The sequence below is a fragment of the Lates calcarifer genome, linkage group LG13 (genome assembly GCF_001640805.2).
Source record: "Lates calcarifer isolate ASB-BC8 linkage group LG13, TLL_Latcal_v3, whole genome shotgun sequence".
Lineage (NCBI taxonomy): Eukaryota > Metazoa > Chordata > Actinopteri > Centropomidae > Lates > Lates calcarifer.
In genome coordinates, this window is record NC_066845.1 from 26661859 (window position 1) to 26680988 (window position 19130).

At 44.2% G+C, this 19130-nt stretch overlaps 1 protein-coding gene across 1 annotated transcript; it reads right to left on the bottom strand.

The window, feature by feature from the left end:
- Positions 1 to 1482: 1482 nt before the first annotated feature.
- On the bottom strand, positions 1483 to 2637 carry ier3 (immediate early response 3). Its single transcript, XM_051074880.1, has one exon. It carries the CDS (start codon positions 2559 to 2561, stop codon positions 1974 to 1976), a length of 588 nt encoding a protein of 195 aa, XP_050930837.1. The 5' UTR covers positions 2562 to 2637; the 3' UTR covers positions 1483 to 1973.
- Between the last annotated feature and the right edge of the window lie 16493 nt (positions 2638 to 19130).

The following is a 19130-nucleotide window of genomic DNA, read 5'->3' on the forward strand; positions in this document are numbered from 1 at the left end:
GACCATGTTTACATGTATAACCATTGTTTCAGTAGCTTTTTAACATGATGAGCAGTGGTTGACTGAGTGTAACTGAAGAAGAAATAAAGATGTTTGACAGCGACGTGACGACCAGCTGATAGAGGCTGAGACTAAATCTGAAAGTGTGAATACCCTCAGTCAGCTGACAGATGAAGAGATAGAGTAAGCGTGAAGATCGTCTCCCTCAGTATAATCTCATTGAGATTTGTCATCTCTTTTTGTTTTATCCTTATCTTATTCATAACTCTGATGACGGCACTGAGCCAAAATACTTTCCATCCATTTACTTCCTTTCCTTCTACAGGCTCCTGGTGAACAGGTGTGTTCCTGACAGCATTTCTCTCCTGTTCATCTTCACCATGTTGGACCATGGGACAGATTCAAGTCTGATCGTGGCTCCAGATGTTTTTGTGACTGATGTCAGATTTAGGTTTAACATGAATCAGGGTTGCTGCGTTTGTTCTGTTGACTGTCATTTAATCAATGACACCTGTGTCACCCCCTACACCTCATACCTGTCCTATTACCTGTCCCAGCGTACGTGAGTGGCATACTGTTATCCCTACATGGCAACCACCAACATAAACATCAACAGGCATCCCCAGAAGCCCCGGAGTGCTGCTTGACCTCAGTCAGGGAACGGAAGCAGCGTGATCTCATCGAAACACAACACCTCTAACAATGAGGTAATTCATGGAGCGGCAGTGAATAACCTCCCTGAGCTATAGGCACGAAAATGACTTGCTGTATATTCATCATTAGAATAACAATGAAGGATTTTCACACACTCCAATTGTTACTCATCACTGGGTGAAGCTGTGATGTAACTGAAGCTGCAGCAGCTCTGCTCTGACGGGATCATGACTCAGTACTGATTGCATTTTTTGGCTCGCACAGTAAAAGATGAATGGAGAAAAAATGAGAGTGAGTCTGCAGAGCTTCAGGATCTACACTGCCAGCAGCACTTTGACCCCATGAGCATCAACCTGCTGCTAAAACAACCTCCTCTCCTGATGTAGTCCTAACCTGCTGCAGGGATTTACTCCCATTCAGCTCAGTCTGAGCTCAGACCAGTCCAATACTTCCACACCAGACTGAGAAATCTGTCTCCTCACAGAGCTGACTTTATCACTTTACCTGAAGCGATGCTGCATGGGGTTGGTGAATTAAAGCTGAATGCACATACAGCCTTGTTCCTGTGATGCTTTTAGCAAAGATTCATTTCCAAATAGCAGAAAATCATTTAGGCATAAAGAATTTTGACTTGTCAGTCGAGTTGTCTTGGTGAAATATGACTGTGTTTGACCCCTGATGGTTTCAAATAAACCTTGTTTTCAGTGCAGTTTGCAGCTGTTGGTAAAGTGAAGGTCTTGCTGCAGGATATTCAACATCTACCAGAGGAAATATGCATGAGACGTTCAGATCAGTGGAAACAGCAGTAAAGAGGTCAGAAACAGGAACTTCTTTTAGACATTTTTTTATTAAAATTATTCAATAAATAGCAAATAGAATAAATAACTAAATAAGACATTCACACAACAACAGACAGTGTCAGTTTCAGCTCATTGGCCTACACAAGTGTTTTTCGTGACAAAGTTAAACTTGTAAAACATCCAGTTGATCGCAGGCCTATAAGTGCAGTTAGAGTCTATGTGTAAATCACACAAGAGTTCAAGTTTTCTTTAGTTCAAGTTTCAGTTCTTTGCAGGCGTTCACAGTTCTTTCTTTCTTTCTTTCTTTCAAGTGTCCCATTCCAGACTGTGCGTCCTCCGCTGCTCTCAGGGGGACTGCTGGCAGGGTGAAGCCGGCGCCTGGAGCTCCCTTCCCGGCTGCGCCGCGCGGGGCACACCGCTGTTCTCCAGATGCATCTCAGGATCAGCTCCAGCTCGGCTCATGTTCGGTCCAGGGAGCCCAGAGTCGGGCGGTTTGTAGTTAAACCAGTCCCGTTGCTCTTAGTTGTCGCTGCCCAGTCTGTGGTAGACCAGCAGAGCCACCATGTAGCTTTTCCCGGCACTCTGCTCGTAGGAGCGGCTGCTCTCTGTGTCCTGGCCGGGCTTGGTGCAGGTGGTGTTCGGGACCTGGTCGCTGGATGAGCCGTTGTCCTCGCAGTTGTTGTGGGTCGCTGACAGCAGCTCGGAGCCGGGGCTGAGGTCTGACAGCTGCCTCGCCTGCTCCTCCGCTGACTGGAAGGAGAAACCCTGGTAGTCGCCGATCGGGCTGTCCGCGCCGCTCAGCGGAGTCTCGGCGCAGGGCTCCTCGGTGTAGATCTGCCACAGCACCACCAGGCACAGGATCACCAGCCAGCGCTTGGCCTGGCTCTTCTCCGGCGGGGGAAGGTGCATGCGGACTTTAGCGGGGTACATAACCCGGGTGCAGCGCTTCTTCGGCCGGATGGGCACGAAGGAGCGCACGGCGGTGGCCTGAGCCGGTATCCGCTCGAAGGTGAAGACCTCGGGCTCCGTGCTGCGCGTCGCCATCCTGGAGAAGGCGAAGCTCTCCTGCCGAACAGTCATAGTCACGCTGTTTGACCGTGTGTACATTTTCAAGGAGTTTAGTTTCTGTGTTTGTCTCGGAGCTCTCTGATAGTCAGATATGCCTGAAGCAGCCGAGGGTTCGCGTTTTATACCTTCATGCTCAGGTTGTGTGTTTTTTTTTCTTTAGAAACGCCCATACACAGCAGGCCACTCCCTACTGAGCCAGCACCTTATTGCTCAAGTGCGAAAAGAACCTAAAAATTTGCATAGGTTTTACGTTTAGCAGCAGCTGGGAATCCGGAGAGATCAGGCTGCGGTGAGGAGCTGAGTCACCAGGGTTTGGTGAAATAATCACACAGAAAAACGTAGAATCAAATCAAATACAGTGTGTGTATATGTGTGTATATATTTTAAGTTCAATCAAAATGCAAAAACAAAATGTACATGATGAAAAAGTTACATTTACTCATTAAACCATCATAAATATTATTATAAACTCTAATCTGCCATAATTTTTTATTAGAATCAATGTTAATAAAACAGTTTTAGTCTGAAAAATGAAGAGAAATAAATAAAAAGATTCCCTCTGATTTCCTCCAGTATGATCAGGAGTGTGTGCTGCTGGTGGGAATAATCTCACCTTCACATGATATTCACATGGTATTTAGAAATGCCAGTCAATCAGAGCTATAAGGTTTCAGTTTACTGTAAACACCAGGCAGCACAGCATGAGCTCAGTCACATGTTAGAGTTACTCTGCTGGAAACTTCCCTTAAACTGGAGACAGAGTTCAGCTTCAAACATGAAGTGAAACCTGAACAAAGTGGATCACAGTCTGACTCTGTCCATCACCTGCAGGTGGATGTGTGGTGAAAACAGCAACGACAGATGAAGTGTAATGTAATATACAATAAGTGTAATGTGGGTTTTTCATGTTGAAACTTCTTCCTTCCCAAAACAGGACACACACACACACACACACACACAGTAGTCATGCCACAGAGGAAGAGCAGAGCCTGGTCTGATTCAATCTTCATACGTGTTTATGCAAAATAAAATGTCTTCTTTTTTAAAATAGGAATGATATTTTTCTTGAGAATCTTTCCTGGATTCCTTCCCAGCGCTCTAACGAGTGAAGTTTCAAAGTTAAAGACCTTTGTGGATTTAGAGAAAGTCTGAACAAAGACTTGAAGCAGACGCTGACCCTGAATCACTGAGATGAAGCTGAAATCATTGTTGTTTTCACATTAACAGGAGCTGGAACACTGAACCACAGAGACAAACAGTGCAGCTATTCTGAACTACATCTGTGGATTCACTCCTCCTGGATCTGGATTTGGTGAAACAAGGGAGAGGAGAGACAAAGATAACTGTAGAACCACTGTAACACAGAACAACCATTAATATGGAGGGAACCCTCAGCAGCTGTTGATCCCAGCTCTCCTTTTATTCAAGCTAAGGACAGAAAGTTATCAAACGTAAAGCACTGAAATTATGATTAGAAATAAAAGATCTTCGGCCTCCGGCTGATGACGAGTCTAAAAATACCTCCACTTGCCTAAAAATGGATATTGAACTTCACTGTGTGATCTTTGTCACCCTGAGCTGTGGATGCTGAAATCTTTAAAGAGGAACTTAAACTCGGAGAGGAAACTACTGAAAAAGGAAATTTTCTGACCTGTTTGTGTGTGTGACTAAGTAACTACGTATACACACACTCCTCTAAACACTGTTTTTAATTTGTGCTTTAATCTTCTGTGTTTCAGTTCATGTAAAAGTGTCTGAGAACAGAGACGATGCTGCTTCTACTAAAACCTGACACTGGCTGTTACACACCAGTTAGATCTGGTTGCTTAAATTAAAGGGTCACGACGAGCGGAACTAAACCCTCAGTGTTTGCAGAGCACAGCAGTTATTACTGCAGAACCGAACACAGACTGAAGTCAAGTCCAAACTTTTCTGTCCAAATCACTGCACATTCATCTACCTCAGGTCAGATGGATTTTTTCTTACAGTGCGTAGTGCGTACTTAGTTCTGATGAAATCAGTGAATAAAGCAGACTCATATATTTCAGTAAATCTGTCCTTATGATGATGGAAGTGTCTTTACTCTCTCCTCTGATTCTCCAGAATCTGGGCAGGTCGTGCACCAGCCTGTTGAGTTTCAGGTCGCCACACATTGCTGCCAGATGATGTTGTAACACATCCCATCCTGCCCTGCAGCGCTCTCCTCGCTTTTCACTTTTTATTTTCTCTTTTTGGAACAATCCAGTTACACATCAGATCATCTCAGTGAAATACAACACGCCAACGTTTATTTCATATCTTTGTTGCTTTTCTTTTGCCGGTGTATTAGATTTTTAACATTAATGCTTAATTCAGTTTGAGCTCCTCGTTTTGTGGAAGTGTCTCTGTGTGGTTCAGTCTCTGTGTTTCCAGCAGTGAACACTTCCCCCCAGCAAACCAAACCATTTCCTGCTTTTCTACATGGATTTCTGGACGTTTCATTCATGAATATCCAGAGACATGACGTGGTCTCTGACCTGTATCTGATCATAATCGCTGCTGGATCAGCTGCTGGTATGTTCCATGCAGATATCAGCTGGCTGTTTGAAAACATGCTTTTCAGTGGGAATCCCTCCTCCACCCACTCACTCAGTGCAGTTGGCAGAAGATCTGTGGTTTCACTCCTCCAGGGCTGACAGCAGCTCTGTGTGACAGTGACACAATGGGTTTTTTTTTTTTTTTTAGGTTTGAGTGGGTTTTTCTTGAGAAGCTGAGGAATAAATGGATCAGGATGATGAACTCCTGTACAGCTGCTGTTTCCTCGTTGATAAAATCTTTTCCCTCCCTGTGGATACAGTGCAGGGTTTGTGCAACCTGAGCAGCTGAGGAAAACCTGTGTCATGTTAAATAACACCTGGCTCCATCTGACTCTGATCAAACTATTATTGTTGTAATATAAATACCTTCAAAGCCTCTCAGTATAGAATTTCTATGGGACTGTGTTTCACATTATTCAGACGCTGGGAAAAGGTCACAGTGGCTTTTTATGTTTCGACCACTGAAGAGCATCAGTGTCAGAAATTTGCATCATGTTTTCCTGAATGTCCCCAGTGTAGGTGGTGAGTGCAGAGTATTCATGAGCCATGTTTATGAGAAATACGTCACTTTGAAGTAAAGTGGAAAATTCTTTTAACGCTGACCACAGTTTTAATCACAGTTTGAAATCCAGACTGCCTACATTCATGATACTGAGTGATAAGTAAAGGTCTGTTAGTCTGTTCCAGTCAGTACAGTCGTCTAATTCCAGCACTGTCCACACTAGATCTGGTTAAACTTATATTTTACTTGCTGATCATTCTGATCCAAAAGACACAAACTGCTGTGAGAGGACTGTTTTCTTTCACATCCCACTCTGGTCTCAGAGTCTGAGGACCCTTCTCTGCTGTAAGAAAATACTAAACTTTTCAGTTATCTCTACAAGGATGAAGTGTTTAATCAGCCAACCTTTCCTTTACAGCTTTCTCTCACAGTTGGCTGTAGATGAAACTCATGCAACGTGCATTGCAGTGATGAAACGAAGGTATTGTTTTTGAGATTCAAGGGAACACTTTGTAAATACAGCCTTGATGAGTCTGACTGAGGAGACGCTGCCGCAGTGTCTCCGTCCCAACACTGTCCTCTGCAGTGAACTTGTTGCTTTCACTTCCTGCATATTTAAAATACCTGGAACATATTTCTGTTCCGTTTGTTTCGCTGTGAGCTTCGACAGAAAGAATCAGAAGCATCTGAGCCTGCAGCAGGACATGGACGCCATCGCCATGACATCACACCATCACACCATCACTCCAGGAGGCTGGTGGAGAGCGAAGATGTGTCACAAAGACTTTCACACACTCTTCCTCTCAGCAGGGTGTGACATTCCTATACATTCATCTACACACACCACACACACAGTCCACTGTACCAGCGTTTCCAAATATGGCATTCACTGAGGTGAGCCATCGTCGCCAACGGCAAAACTGAACACACACAGTACGTGTGTGTGTGATGGTACAGAAATGATTTGGTGGTCAGAGGTCAGGTCCAGCCCAGTGCCCCACATACCCATGACTCAGACGGTGGATATCACAGGAAAGCTGTGAATACTCCTGAGCGATCAGGGAACACGTCATTTGTGATTAAACAACGATACTTTAAATAATGAACCAAAGACCAATGAAATGGCTCATCCACAAACTGGGAAACTAAAGTCATCACAGCTTCTAGAAGCGTTGATCCTGATCACCAAGTGGATGTGTGTGTGTGTGTGAGTGTGTGTGTGCCTTCAAGAGGTCAGTGAGGAGTTAGAGTACAACTATTCCTCTGTATTTCAGCATAAACCTCAGTGAGGCCTGTGGTAGAGGCCTCGAATACTTCCCTCCTTTCCTCTGTAGGACCAATGAAATGCATCATCATCAAATTCTACAAAAAACACAACTTATAAACTCTATAAACTATATTCAGGTGCACAAGTTCCAGTGTGATCTGTGTGTGTGTGTTTTTTCAGTCATGTACAACACATACAAATGTAAATACACACATATATACCTGAGCCTATTTTCGAGCCACGACAACAGGGGTGGTATTGTTTTCATTGTGTGTCATTGTGGTAGAATGTGGTCATGGAGACACCGACTGTAGAGGGAACAGCCACTGAGGAGGGTTTGAGGCCTTTTGCAGGTGTTCACGTGTCTGTGGACAGATTTTGTCACAGCAGGGCAACATGGGTGTAGCCCGACCCATGACTACTGAGAAGTCATGTAATCATGTCCTCTGAGGACTCATGGGTCAAAATATCACCATGATGACAAACACTGAGAGTGGTGTGTGAAAGAGCTCGTCTGTTTTGATGTTTTAACCTGAGCCTGTTGTTCCTTTGTTGTTTTAACTGGAATTTAAAAAGTACTGAACAGTCCCCGTCAAATAAATGAATAAATAAATCTATCGACTAAATTCTGAAAATTCAAGGACAACACTGAATAATTGATTTGGCTGTGTTTTTGCAGTGTGCATGTGCAGTACTGGTTGTAAATTATCTGATGTTTGACAGATGATGTTACGCTCTACGTCTAGATCAATAGAATAATGCTGAGCAGATATCACAGTCTGGGCCCAGCAGGACACAAATCTGTGACACCCTGTTATCAGGTCCATTTCATCATCAAGATGTTTTGACAAAGGATTTTTTTTTGTAGATAAATTTCCTGTTGAAGTGAATGAAGAGGTTCCGTATCATAAATCCACAACATGTAGACACAGGTTTAACAGCAGAGAGTGAGAACCGCAGTGTTGTGTAATAAAGTGGTACGTGCAGAATTCAATCAGTGAAACAGGTTGTGTCAGACGTGAATGTTTCTCAGGAACCAAACAATCATGGGATGTGCTTCATAAAACATGAGTAGAATATATTTAAGTGTTTGAACAATGGCTTCATTTTCCTCATTGCATCTTATCATTGGTGATCTGCAAAGACCTTTTGAGCTGTTGTTTGCTCTGCTTCCATACCTCAACATTTCTGTTGAATATTGTGCAATATTCCAAATCAGCAGTGTTTGAGTCTTTACGATGCGTGACGTTGACGATAGTTGAGAATTCTGAGAGAGACGTTTTGAAATGGATGGATTGGAAGTCATGACCGACCAATGACTGTGAGACACCTCAGAGTTTACGAGAGGAGATGCCTCAGTTTCTGACATTATGACTGCTGCTACAAACGTCTATGACAAAAAAAACAAACAAACAAATAGAGACAGTAATAACTTGCATGTTTGATTTTTAGCCAGATCTCAGCATCTGTCTGTTGGTCCACCACTTTGATCTGGATTGAAGTGTTTCTAATAATATTTAACAAATTGTCATAAGTTTGGTTCAGACATTCATGGGCCCCTGATGATGAATCCTGATGTGAACCCTGAATTTTCATCTAGTGCCACCATGAGGTCTTCATTTGAAATGTCTCATGTGGTGGAATTTCAGACATGATTTTAAGCTTGTTAGCATACTGACATTAGCATTTAGCTCAAAGTGTCACAGCATGGCTTATCATACATCAGACATTCATCACACAGTCTTTACCAAACATGAACTATTCAAATTATCATTCAGATGTGAGGACTTGAGTGTAGCATACTGCCTGACAGTGAGGACTGGAAAATCCAGTAGTTGCAGTGATAAAGACGCGGTTCTAGAAACCTCTCCAGTCAGCGACCCACATTCAGTCTGAATGTTTTTCCACTCTGACAGTAACTGAGGTGAGGCTCCGGACAAATGAAAAACTCAGCTTCTCATGTCTGGAAAAGCTCCCATATGTTATTTTAATGTTGCTAATGCTCCTTTCCTGTATGTGTTTCATTTCCGCCCAAGACGCTGAAATGACCTCACAGCTCGGTCTGCTGTCTGCCACTCACGGCTTCCACGCCGCTCACGTTCTGATGCACAGCTGCTGGATTTTTCCACTTTTACTGTAAAACACAGAAAAAGTGCCAGCAGGGCAAAGAGCTACAGCTCCGCTTTTTTCTAAATGAGTGAGTTTGGATTGAGTCATGTGGTCGGGTAAAACACGCTTTGTTTAATGTGTGTTTGCTTTCACTCTGTGTGTTTTCCAGTTTTACTAACTCCTTCTGGTCCAGCAAACCACAGAGGAGTCATGGACTGTTTCAAGGAATTTAATCTGCACACACACACACACACACACATACACACACACAGGCGCTCTTTCCCTGGTGGTTTTCACAGATCACGCTGCTGTCAGGTCATTATGGTGGCCATGTGATGTGGGTCACTTTTGTGTGATAATCCTGATCAAAGACGGTTTTAATTGGTCGTGCTGGCTCGTCAATGGCTTGTTGCCATGTAATCCGGGCTACGTGCAGGACCAGGCAGCGTCCGGGGGGCGACAACCGGCTGCAGAGGGAGGAGGGAGGAGGGTTGCATGACCACCCAACCCCACTTTAACTGTAGCTCTGCCCACACAAAGACACCTCCCAAAACCAGGTCACATGTTTATCTCTCGATGGTTTGTTACTGTCGTTCAAAATGTCAGTGTTCATTCATGTTTTACATTTTAAGTTTTTCTTGTTGGTTTCTGTGATTCTCTGACTTGATCTTCCAAACCACCAGCGGTTGTGGCCCAGATAAATAAACTACTTACATGTGCAGAAAGTTTTGTTTCTGTTTTTGTTTATTGAACAAAGGTTTGAGTGAAATTTAAGCAGAATGTCACGAACTTCCAGGACTGAAATGTGTTTAATTTCTTTGTAATCCACATGGAGCTTATTCTTTTGAAGTTAGCCATGAAGTTTGGACAAAAACTCTGAACGTCATGCTTTTGGTCTGTCAGGGAGAGCGAGGCTGCAGAATCAGGCTGACTTTATCCAGCAGAGCACATCAGGCCCAGGTGTGGCTCATGGAGCTGACGACCATCCAATCAGCAACACAGGAAAAAACACCTCGTGCCCAGGTGGAGGTCGTGACACTATCTATATATCCATCTATATAAATAGAAAAGAATCCCACGAGGAGCTTTGCCCTCAGTCTTTTAGAGATGCATTTATTAAATGCACTGCCACTTTAAAACTTCCATTAGATTGAACTGAACTTAAATTAAATTTAATGAAACTGCTGGAACACTTTACATTTAGGAGCAGAGTTGCACACTGAACCACAGTCTTTTTATCCACTGTCATACATTTAGAGTATTGGCAGAAGCTTTGTTTGAAACTAAATCACCATTTAAACCTTGTGTTTTGAATCCTGTGTTGCTGCACTGTAAAGTGTTAAATTTAGACAGCAGATGGTTCGAGCCTCTCGCCTGCTCTTTGGCTTTGGAGCAGAATCTTTGATCATCTCCATGTGATTGGACCAGCAGATCGGGGGGGTGGGGGGTGGCATCTCCTGACCAATCCCAGATGTTTCTGGTCTGAGGAGGTTCACAGTCGGCCGCTCAACCATCCAGAAACGTGCTGCTTTTCACAGCTAACCCCGACCTCAGCAATCCAAACAGATGACTTCCTCAGTCTGAGCAACTTCTGACTTCTGGACGACGTCAGCAAAACCGACCCCGGCCCGACGTCCACGGCTCATCTCACTCAGGAAAACACACACACAGGAGATTTTATGTCATGCTGCTGTGTCATTGGTTTGTTTTTTCCCTCTTCCTGTAATCGACAGCCGGAAAATCCCACAAGTCTCTTGAGTTTGAGGAAGTTTGACCGATTGGTCATCTGCTCTGACAAAACAAAATAAAACACTTTCAAATGTTGATTTAGCTTCATAAACACATTACTCAGGACAGAGGGATATTTCAGAGAGAAGAGTGACTTGGCAGTTTCTGAAATTTTGAGATCTGCAGTAGAATTACAGAGATCGTTTAACAACCACATTAACATTTTTGTTGTGTGATGATTAGATTACACATTTCTGTCAAAGAAAACTCAGAAATGGAAACTTGGGGGGGGGGGGTTATGCCATTTGAATCATATGTGGGTAAGGTTTACTATCACTACATCACTGGTGTCTAGAGTCATAACTGAGAATAGAGAATTACACAGGCCACTGATAAAATGGAAGCTTGATTCAACTTCATCCATCATTGTCCTCATTTAACCATTAAAGCGTTAGTGTTGAGCAACTCTGAGCTTCAACATGACTTATGCAACAAGAGAATTAAACCAGTGCCCAACAGATGTGGTTAAAGCAAAGATTAACTCTGACATCTCGTTTACAGACGTTCACAGATTGAAGCAGCTGAAAGTAACAAAGGCTCAGTGACGTCATGACACAATTAAACAGCAGCTCAGCAGGTTTTCTTTCAAAATCTGTAGATGCTGAAAACTCACAGCATCTGCACTGAGTCACAGGTGAACAGGAACTCCTGCTCTTTGTGTTAATTTCCACTTGTTGCTGTCTATTCGTGAAATGGAGTCAAACTGTCTGAGGCTCTAACTTTTCACTGACTGTCATCAAAAGGCCCGTTCAGTCTAGACATGTAAACTACAGATGATAGTTTACACTCTGAGCAGCTAGACTGTACCGGGTCAGATCCAGATCAGTCCAGGCCTCCGCGTGCAGGATGTTATCATTTTTGTTTAGACTGTTGAGATTTCATCACACGTTCAGAGCAGCCAGAGGTCCTGAAACACATCCCTGTAAAGCATTCACCCAAGTCAACTGAAGTGGAACAACTCAACTAACTCGGCTCGTTTACTAAGTTATGTGAACATCACTGTCCCCCTGAACATCCCATTAGACATCTGGCAGTTCAGTGAAGCCGTGCATGATGGTGTCCATGAAAACAACAAACAAATAGTGGATTATTTGTATTAAGCAGAGTCAGGTACAGAGAAAAACCTCCATCAGGCTTTAGATGCTACAAACAGATATCACACTGATCGAAACACACTGTCTGTTTAACAGTGTTTCCTCACTGGGAGAAAAATGTATTTGCTGTTGCAGTTTGTTGTTATGAACATTTGTTTCCACTACACAGGGAAGTTTGTTGTGAATCTTTAAGCCATAAACTTTCCCACAGACTTGAAAACATAACTTTAATGTACGTGACGTCTGTGGGACTGAGGACAGAACTCCAGGAAGAAGACCAGGAAGAGAAAAAGGTTTTGCATATGCACAGAGTGGATCTGATGTGTGTCACCTTGACCAGGGCCACTGAGAGATTTGTCACGGAGAACATCTGTCGCCTGGTTTCAGATCGTCCCTGTCATGATACCTCGCTCTGCGGTTTAACTGTTGAAGACAACTTCTTCAGAAAACCACCCACAGAACAGGAGAACTCTTGGCATGGGAGCATGAAACAAGTGACTTTCTCTCCTGTGTGACAGCAAGAGTCCCCTGTTTCCCTTTTCACTGCCAAGAGTCCTGAGGGAACACCACACCTCGAGAAAGCCTCAACAAACCTGAGCCAAATCAGGCTCCGAGCCAGCGACTGTTGTATCAGAGCTGAAACATGAAGCTGGGTGCTCACAGAGGAGTTACCTGTCAGTGTTGGTTTTGGCTCAGGTGCATGAAGAAAGAACCCTGAGGTGATCTGGCTGCCCTGAAGAGTTCAGATACCTCTGTTTATTTTCTCTGCTTTGTAATGAACCTGAGCAGCAGCGCAGGAATGTTTCCTTCCTGCAGGCGTGGTTTTTACATTTGGCCTTTTACAAACAATGTCCAGCATCAGAGCCTGCTGCTGACTGACAGCTGAACTTTCTGCAGGCGCTTTTCTGAGGAAAGTGGGCTGAAGTTTCCACATGGTGACATGTGACAAACAGATTAGCTTCAGTCAGGTCATAGGCCATAGTCAGGTCATGTTTTTGCTTCAGTTTTCCGTTACCACTGCACACCCTGCACAGACCACACTGTCAGAAACATAAAAACACCCGGAGCCTCAGGTCCACATGGAGCAGTATCTCTCGGTTTGATCTGAGCCTTTTAGTTCCAGTTAAGTGAGCCCAGGACGCTGACTGTGAGCCAGACGTCAGCCGACATCAGCGTTGGACTTCACTGATGCTCATGTTTGAACTGGATCAGATCCCTGCAGCAGGTTCAGCAACTGGTGCACAGACTGGAACCAGAGAGTGGAGCAGCACATGAATCCACATGGTTTTGAATGAATGAAAGATGAAGTGACTGTAGAGTTTTTATCACATTTTCCATTTATTTCTATAAGAAAATCAATCTAAAAATCTGTTTGCAGAAATGTGCCTGAGCTGTGTAAACTGTCACGATGAGAATCAGTTTGTCAACTTTCCATCCTCATCACGTTTCCAATAATCTGTGCATAGCTGATGTTTGTCATGAGGAAGTTTCATGGTCCCATTAACAGATTCTGATGCTGTGTGAAGACAAAAGACAAACAATGGCTGCGCTGGAGTAAAAATGAAACAGTGGAACAGCGATCAGAGCTATGAGGAAACAGTCTGTTTGATTCCTCTCCAGCTTTAACCTCACTTCACTGAGGACAGATGAGAGATGTGATTTCTAACATTCTACTTCTAAAACTCATCAGCATGTACACACATTCCTGCAGAGCAGTAATGAAGGAATGCATGCAGGGTTTTCACACAGGAATGTCATCCAGGAAAACAATGGGCAGGTACTGAAAACATGCAAATTATAAGATATCAGATCATCATCATTATTTCACAATATCTTCCACAAAAAAACTATTTCTGTTCTATTTCTGCAGCTCGAGTCTAAATTTGTCTTTGTGCGGGAAAGAAAAACAAGCAGCAGAGGTGTGTTTCTGAATCTCCCACCTGAACAAAAGATAAAATAAAACTTCCTGCTTTTTAAAATATGTCTTTGTGTTGAACTCTTTACCAAGTTTATGTCGTCTCTGACTGTGGGAACCAAATCTGCATATACACACACCCACACACACACACACATTCACCTGTGCACACACCTGAACACACCTGCTGTGAGTATGTGTCCTGATTGTTCTGCCAGTATTCAGCTTTCAACACAACCGTGAATCACAACACACATTTGAACACACATAAACACACACACACACACATTCATGGCAGTCGTGGTAGAAACCAACAGAGGTGCTCATCAAACTGTCATCGTGCTCGGCAGTGACGTTACGTCTTCTTCCTCAAACTGTTTAAAGTCACCTCAGGACTCAGACTCTGTCACTCTGTCACCTTTGAACACGTCTGTTGTTTTTATCTATACATGGCTCAGAGTGATTCTCTCCACCCACTGAGTGTTTACGATGAGGATTTATCAGCTCTCCTCATGACATCAGCTGATGTGTGTTCTCAGCTTCTATGACAGGAAGCTCAACCATGTCACATTCAATTAGGATTTGTCTGTTTGTCTGAATGTTAATCCTACGAACAAAACTCTGGTTCTATTTATTGCTGCTTCACACATCCACAGCTGCTGACGTGCGTCTTGGCGTCATAACACTGCCTCATATCCCAGCCTCAGAAATGAACTGGGCCAGTAAAATGAAAACTAGGACAGGACTGTTTTTACCACTGGGGGGCAGAATATGAGTTAGGCTGCAGATACACAAAACATGTCAGAAAGATTCCATCTCCTGAGTCATATATCAGACACAAGCTCAGTGTATGCAGTATATACAGCATATATACATGTATATACAGCCATTTCCTGATCTGTTGGTCATTTGTCCTAAAGTCTTATGTGTGTTAAAGTGAGTGGTAGCTGTAAACCTGCTCTGACCTTTAAACACTGAGGCTGAATCAGACAGGAAATGTGATGCAAAACCAAAACTAGGAGCTGAAAGAGGCTAAAACACTGGAGGGAATCAGAACCAGGACAGAGTCATCAGATATGAAACATACTGACTGCAGGAGCTGTAATGAGATTCCTTGATGACAGAGAAGCAGCTGGGTCGGCACGCTAACTCCCTCAGCTGGTCTGCTCTGAAGAACTGCTGCTAACACTCACACAGAGTGCATGCTGGTACATGACAGACAGACAGACAGACAGACAGACAGACAGACAGACAGACAGGCACAGAGGTCGTCCACGTGTCCAGCTGCAGAGGTTTCCTTTTAGGGTCTTGAGGCTGCTGTGATGAGGTTTGAGACTCAGTCAGGGTCTCTGTGGAGTGACTGTGTCATTACAGCGTCTTCCTCTGATGTGATGAACAACACACTGAGCTCACACACACAACTTTATACGACTGAACACACAAACACATAAAACACTGCACATGAAATATTATAAATCCACACTGACATCATTTTGCCAGGAGGCAGTCTGTCTGTCTGTCTGTCTGTCTGTCTGTCTGTCTGTCATCTACACGTCATCCATCATCTTAATCCCAGTCAGGTTTTATTTAACTGTTTAAGACGGCTCTTATTTATTTTGCTGGTGCTTTGAGACAGTTCTCTCACTTTATTTCCAGAGTAATCTTTAGGACCTTTGTTTAAAATCTTATGCACACTGTGAGAATCACACCTGGGTTTTTCAGATCTTGCAGCATATTTTCTGTTTTACGTTGTTTTACGTTGAATATTCTTGGAAAAGATTCTTTTTAATTTCAATTAGACTTTTAAAGTTTTTTTAAATCTTGCAGGGATGTGTATTTTCAGGCCAGAGTTTACTTTTGCTCCTCCACCTGACACTTAAAGGCCTCTAATGATTTTAAGCTTAAAAATGAATGATGATAACGTTACTATATTACTTCACTAATATTAGAAATATTGGACCAGCGTTTGAATAACTGAGGTTATATTCTGTGTGTTGTTCCTGAAGATCAGAGAGCTCCTATCTGACTAAACCTGGTGTATACAGTATATCAAAGTACAAAGACGATATCAGTGCAGTCAGCTGGTGTTGCACACACACTTCACATACCGACACATGTTCAGACACATTCACTTTCTCACAGTGATACCAGCCAGCTGCATATTTTCTCTGGCAGTCTCAGACTTGTGTGTGTTTGTTTTCTCAGGCTGCACGGGGCAGAAGGAGGGATTACCTCCTCTCTGTGAGTCACTGCATCAGTTCAAAGACCACTCTGCTCAAAGTAAACACCCACCCCCTCCCACACACATGCACACACACACTCAGGCCTCACACAGTTTCCCAGACGGCCGGTCGATGGATGACGGAGGCGGCGCTGTCGGGTTTCAGAGCAGGTCGAACCAGAAACTGATGTGTTCACTGTCTGATAATGCAGAGTTTATACTGCTCACCAGTGGTGGAAAAGGTATTCACATCCTCTACCTACATACAATTAGCACCAGCAATAGTAAAGGAAAAGTATTATCAGTGCAGTAAGTTATACTGAAGCTGTCAGATGAATGTAGAGCAGGAAAAATACAATGTTTAGAATAAAGAACAAAGACAGTAGATACATGGATTTAATCACTTTCCATTTCCCTAACCCACAGAAACACACACACACACACACACATTTAGTGACTGATTTATTAGACTTCAGACAGTTTGATCATTTGTGTCTTGCACAATTTTAAAAACATATTTCTGTTGGATTTTTACAGAAATGCACTGTACAAGTTTCTGTTTGATTCTGGTTCGAGTCCAGTCCTTTACAGAGAGAGAGCACAGTGTCGTCGACGTATCGGTGGACACAGTGTCTACATTCACATACATCAGCATGGTCTCATGTCTTAAATCAGCAACATTATGAGAAGCCAACCACACAGAAGTCAAAGGTCAGAGGTCACCTCCAGCCCAAACATATCTGTGAATCATTTATACAGAGAAGAAGCCTCATGAGTCTCAGACAAACAACGTGGATGGAAACAGTTTTTAAGAGCTGATGTCATCTGGCTTCTATTCGTCAGTTTCTTTGGGGACACATCATGGCGTGAGTAAAAATTAGTCCCGCCTCCATCAGGCCACCACACACTCCAGCTGAGCCTCTGGTGCTCCACCCACAGTCTGGACCCTCCAGGGCTCCTCCCCTGCCCGTCCCCTTGCTGTGCCCAGGCTCCCCTCACCCTCCTGGGGATGACACACTGCCAGGTCTGGGCACTGGTTCTGGAGCTCTGCAAGTCCAGAGGAGAGAGATTTTTCAAACTGAACCTTGGACAGAAAAAGAGCAACAGATACAACTTTTATCTGTCAGAGCTAAACTAGTCCAACGTTACAGAACCCTGAGATACTCTGTTACAGTCTCGCTTTTTGGAGTGCAAAGTGCAAATCATGTGTCAGACAGACCTGTGCAGGTGTGTGTCTCCTCAGTGTAGATCTGCAGAAAGACGAGTGCAGAGAGGAGCAGGAGCCAGCGCCGGGCCTGGTCTGGGGCCTCCCTCAGCGGGAGCCTCCTGCTCTGAGAGGCCGGATACAGGACACGACGGGAGCGACGAAACCGAGGAGGAGAGGGATGCGAGGAGGAGGAGGAGAAGTTACCGGTTGCTTCCAAAGGCCCCAGAGCTACAGGGACCGGTCTGCAGGAGGAGGAGGAGGAGGAGGAGGAGGAGGAGGAGGAGGAGGCCATGACTGATGTTTGACAGTCTTCTTTTCCTTTAATCACTGTTGTAGATGAAAGCTCTCCTTTTCTTGAGCTTCAGCTTTTCTAGTCGCCTCTGCAGTCTGATCTGCTGCAGGCTGATTCTTCCACTCTTCTCTTTCCTTCCTTTACTTGTGTCTCCCTGCTCTCACAGTCTCATCAGTCCTGTCATGACCTGAGGAAACCTCCAGCTGCTGCAGCATCCTCTGCTCCTTCGTGTCTTTCAGTCTCCTCCTGATTGTGATCACAGACTCTTTAATCTCTCCCTCAGTTTCTCTCCTTGCTCTGGAAGTCTATCTCCATCACCAGTCTAGTTCTAAATTCAGCCCTCAGACTCTTTAAATATGTGCAGAGTAGGTGTTGTCAGCTTGCCTGTGGCCAGGTAGATCCCGCCCACCTCTGGAATTATTGTTGTTGTGAGTTTAAATTATTTTTAGATGCACGCGAGCTTCTTCTCCCCCCCAAGAAAACTCCTCCACCTCCTTCTCCTCTGTCTGCATCACATTTCAGAGCTGTGGGGAAATCCCTGCTGCAGCTGCACCACAACAGGACTCAGAGGGTTCTGGCCCCAGACTCCATCAGCAGTTTACTGAGGAAACGTGGATGAATCGGTCCTAAAAGCAAATGAGTGTGTGAACATGAAGAGGAAAAATAAAAATATGTTTGCAGAGAGACAAAGTCACAAAAACTGTGAAACTGTGCATCAGTAAAATGTGCACTGGTTCTGTTCAGACTGTTACAGCTGGGAAAGTTCCTGGTCATCCATCAGAGCCGCCTCCTGTAACTGATCTTTCTACTTTCAGGCCTTTGAATGTGATCCAGCCACTGATTACATCTGTCACCACAACTCGACTGGGGAAAGACTTCGTAATCTATGAACGTCATTTCCAGGAGACGGTTGTGATCAGCTCAGGTCACACAGCAGACTGTCTCCTCTCCCCTTGTTTCCTCTCCTCGTTTCCTCTCCTCTTCCCTCCTCTCCTTGCGTGTGGACTTGAGTTTTGTTTTTCCTCGTCTCTCCTCAGGCTTCGACCACAAAAACTCTCACTGAAACTTCAGGAATGTGTTTGAGCAGCTTTGATCGCCTGCCTGCCTCTCTCTCTGCACGCAACACACACACACACACACACACACACACAGCTGCATGCAACACTCTCCATATTATTATTACAATACATTATGTGACGCACAGTAATTTAACACACACAGTGCTGCATGCAGCCTGCAGTAAGCCGACACCAGTCATGACACACTGGCTCCAGTAAAGTGTGTACCAACACACACAAATACACACACTGCAGCTACATGTTGATACACACACTGTCGACACACACAGACGACCCCCTCTCTGCAGGCTGGTCACTCTCAATGTAAATGACCTGTGCAGGTGTGTCTCCTCAGTGTAGATCTGCAGGAACACAGACTGCCTCTGTGTATCTCCTCCTCTGTCCTTCCTCTCACCGCTCATCCTCTCCCTCACTTTCTCTTCATCTTCATCTCCAGTCCAGTGATGAAACTACACATCAGGAAAAAACACAGCTCTTTGCACATGTCATAATCTCAGAGTCAGAGTCCAGTACGTTCAGAGACAGCACCAAGTTACATTCCTTCACCTCAGAGCAGAG

Excerpts from the sequence above, each read along its gene's own strand:
- ier3 (XM_051074880.1), bottom strand. The coding sequence starts at position 2,561 with ATGTACACACGGTCAAACAGCGTGACTATGACTGTTCGGCAGGAGAGC.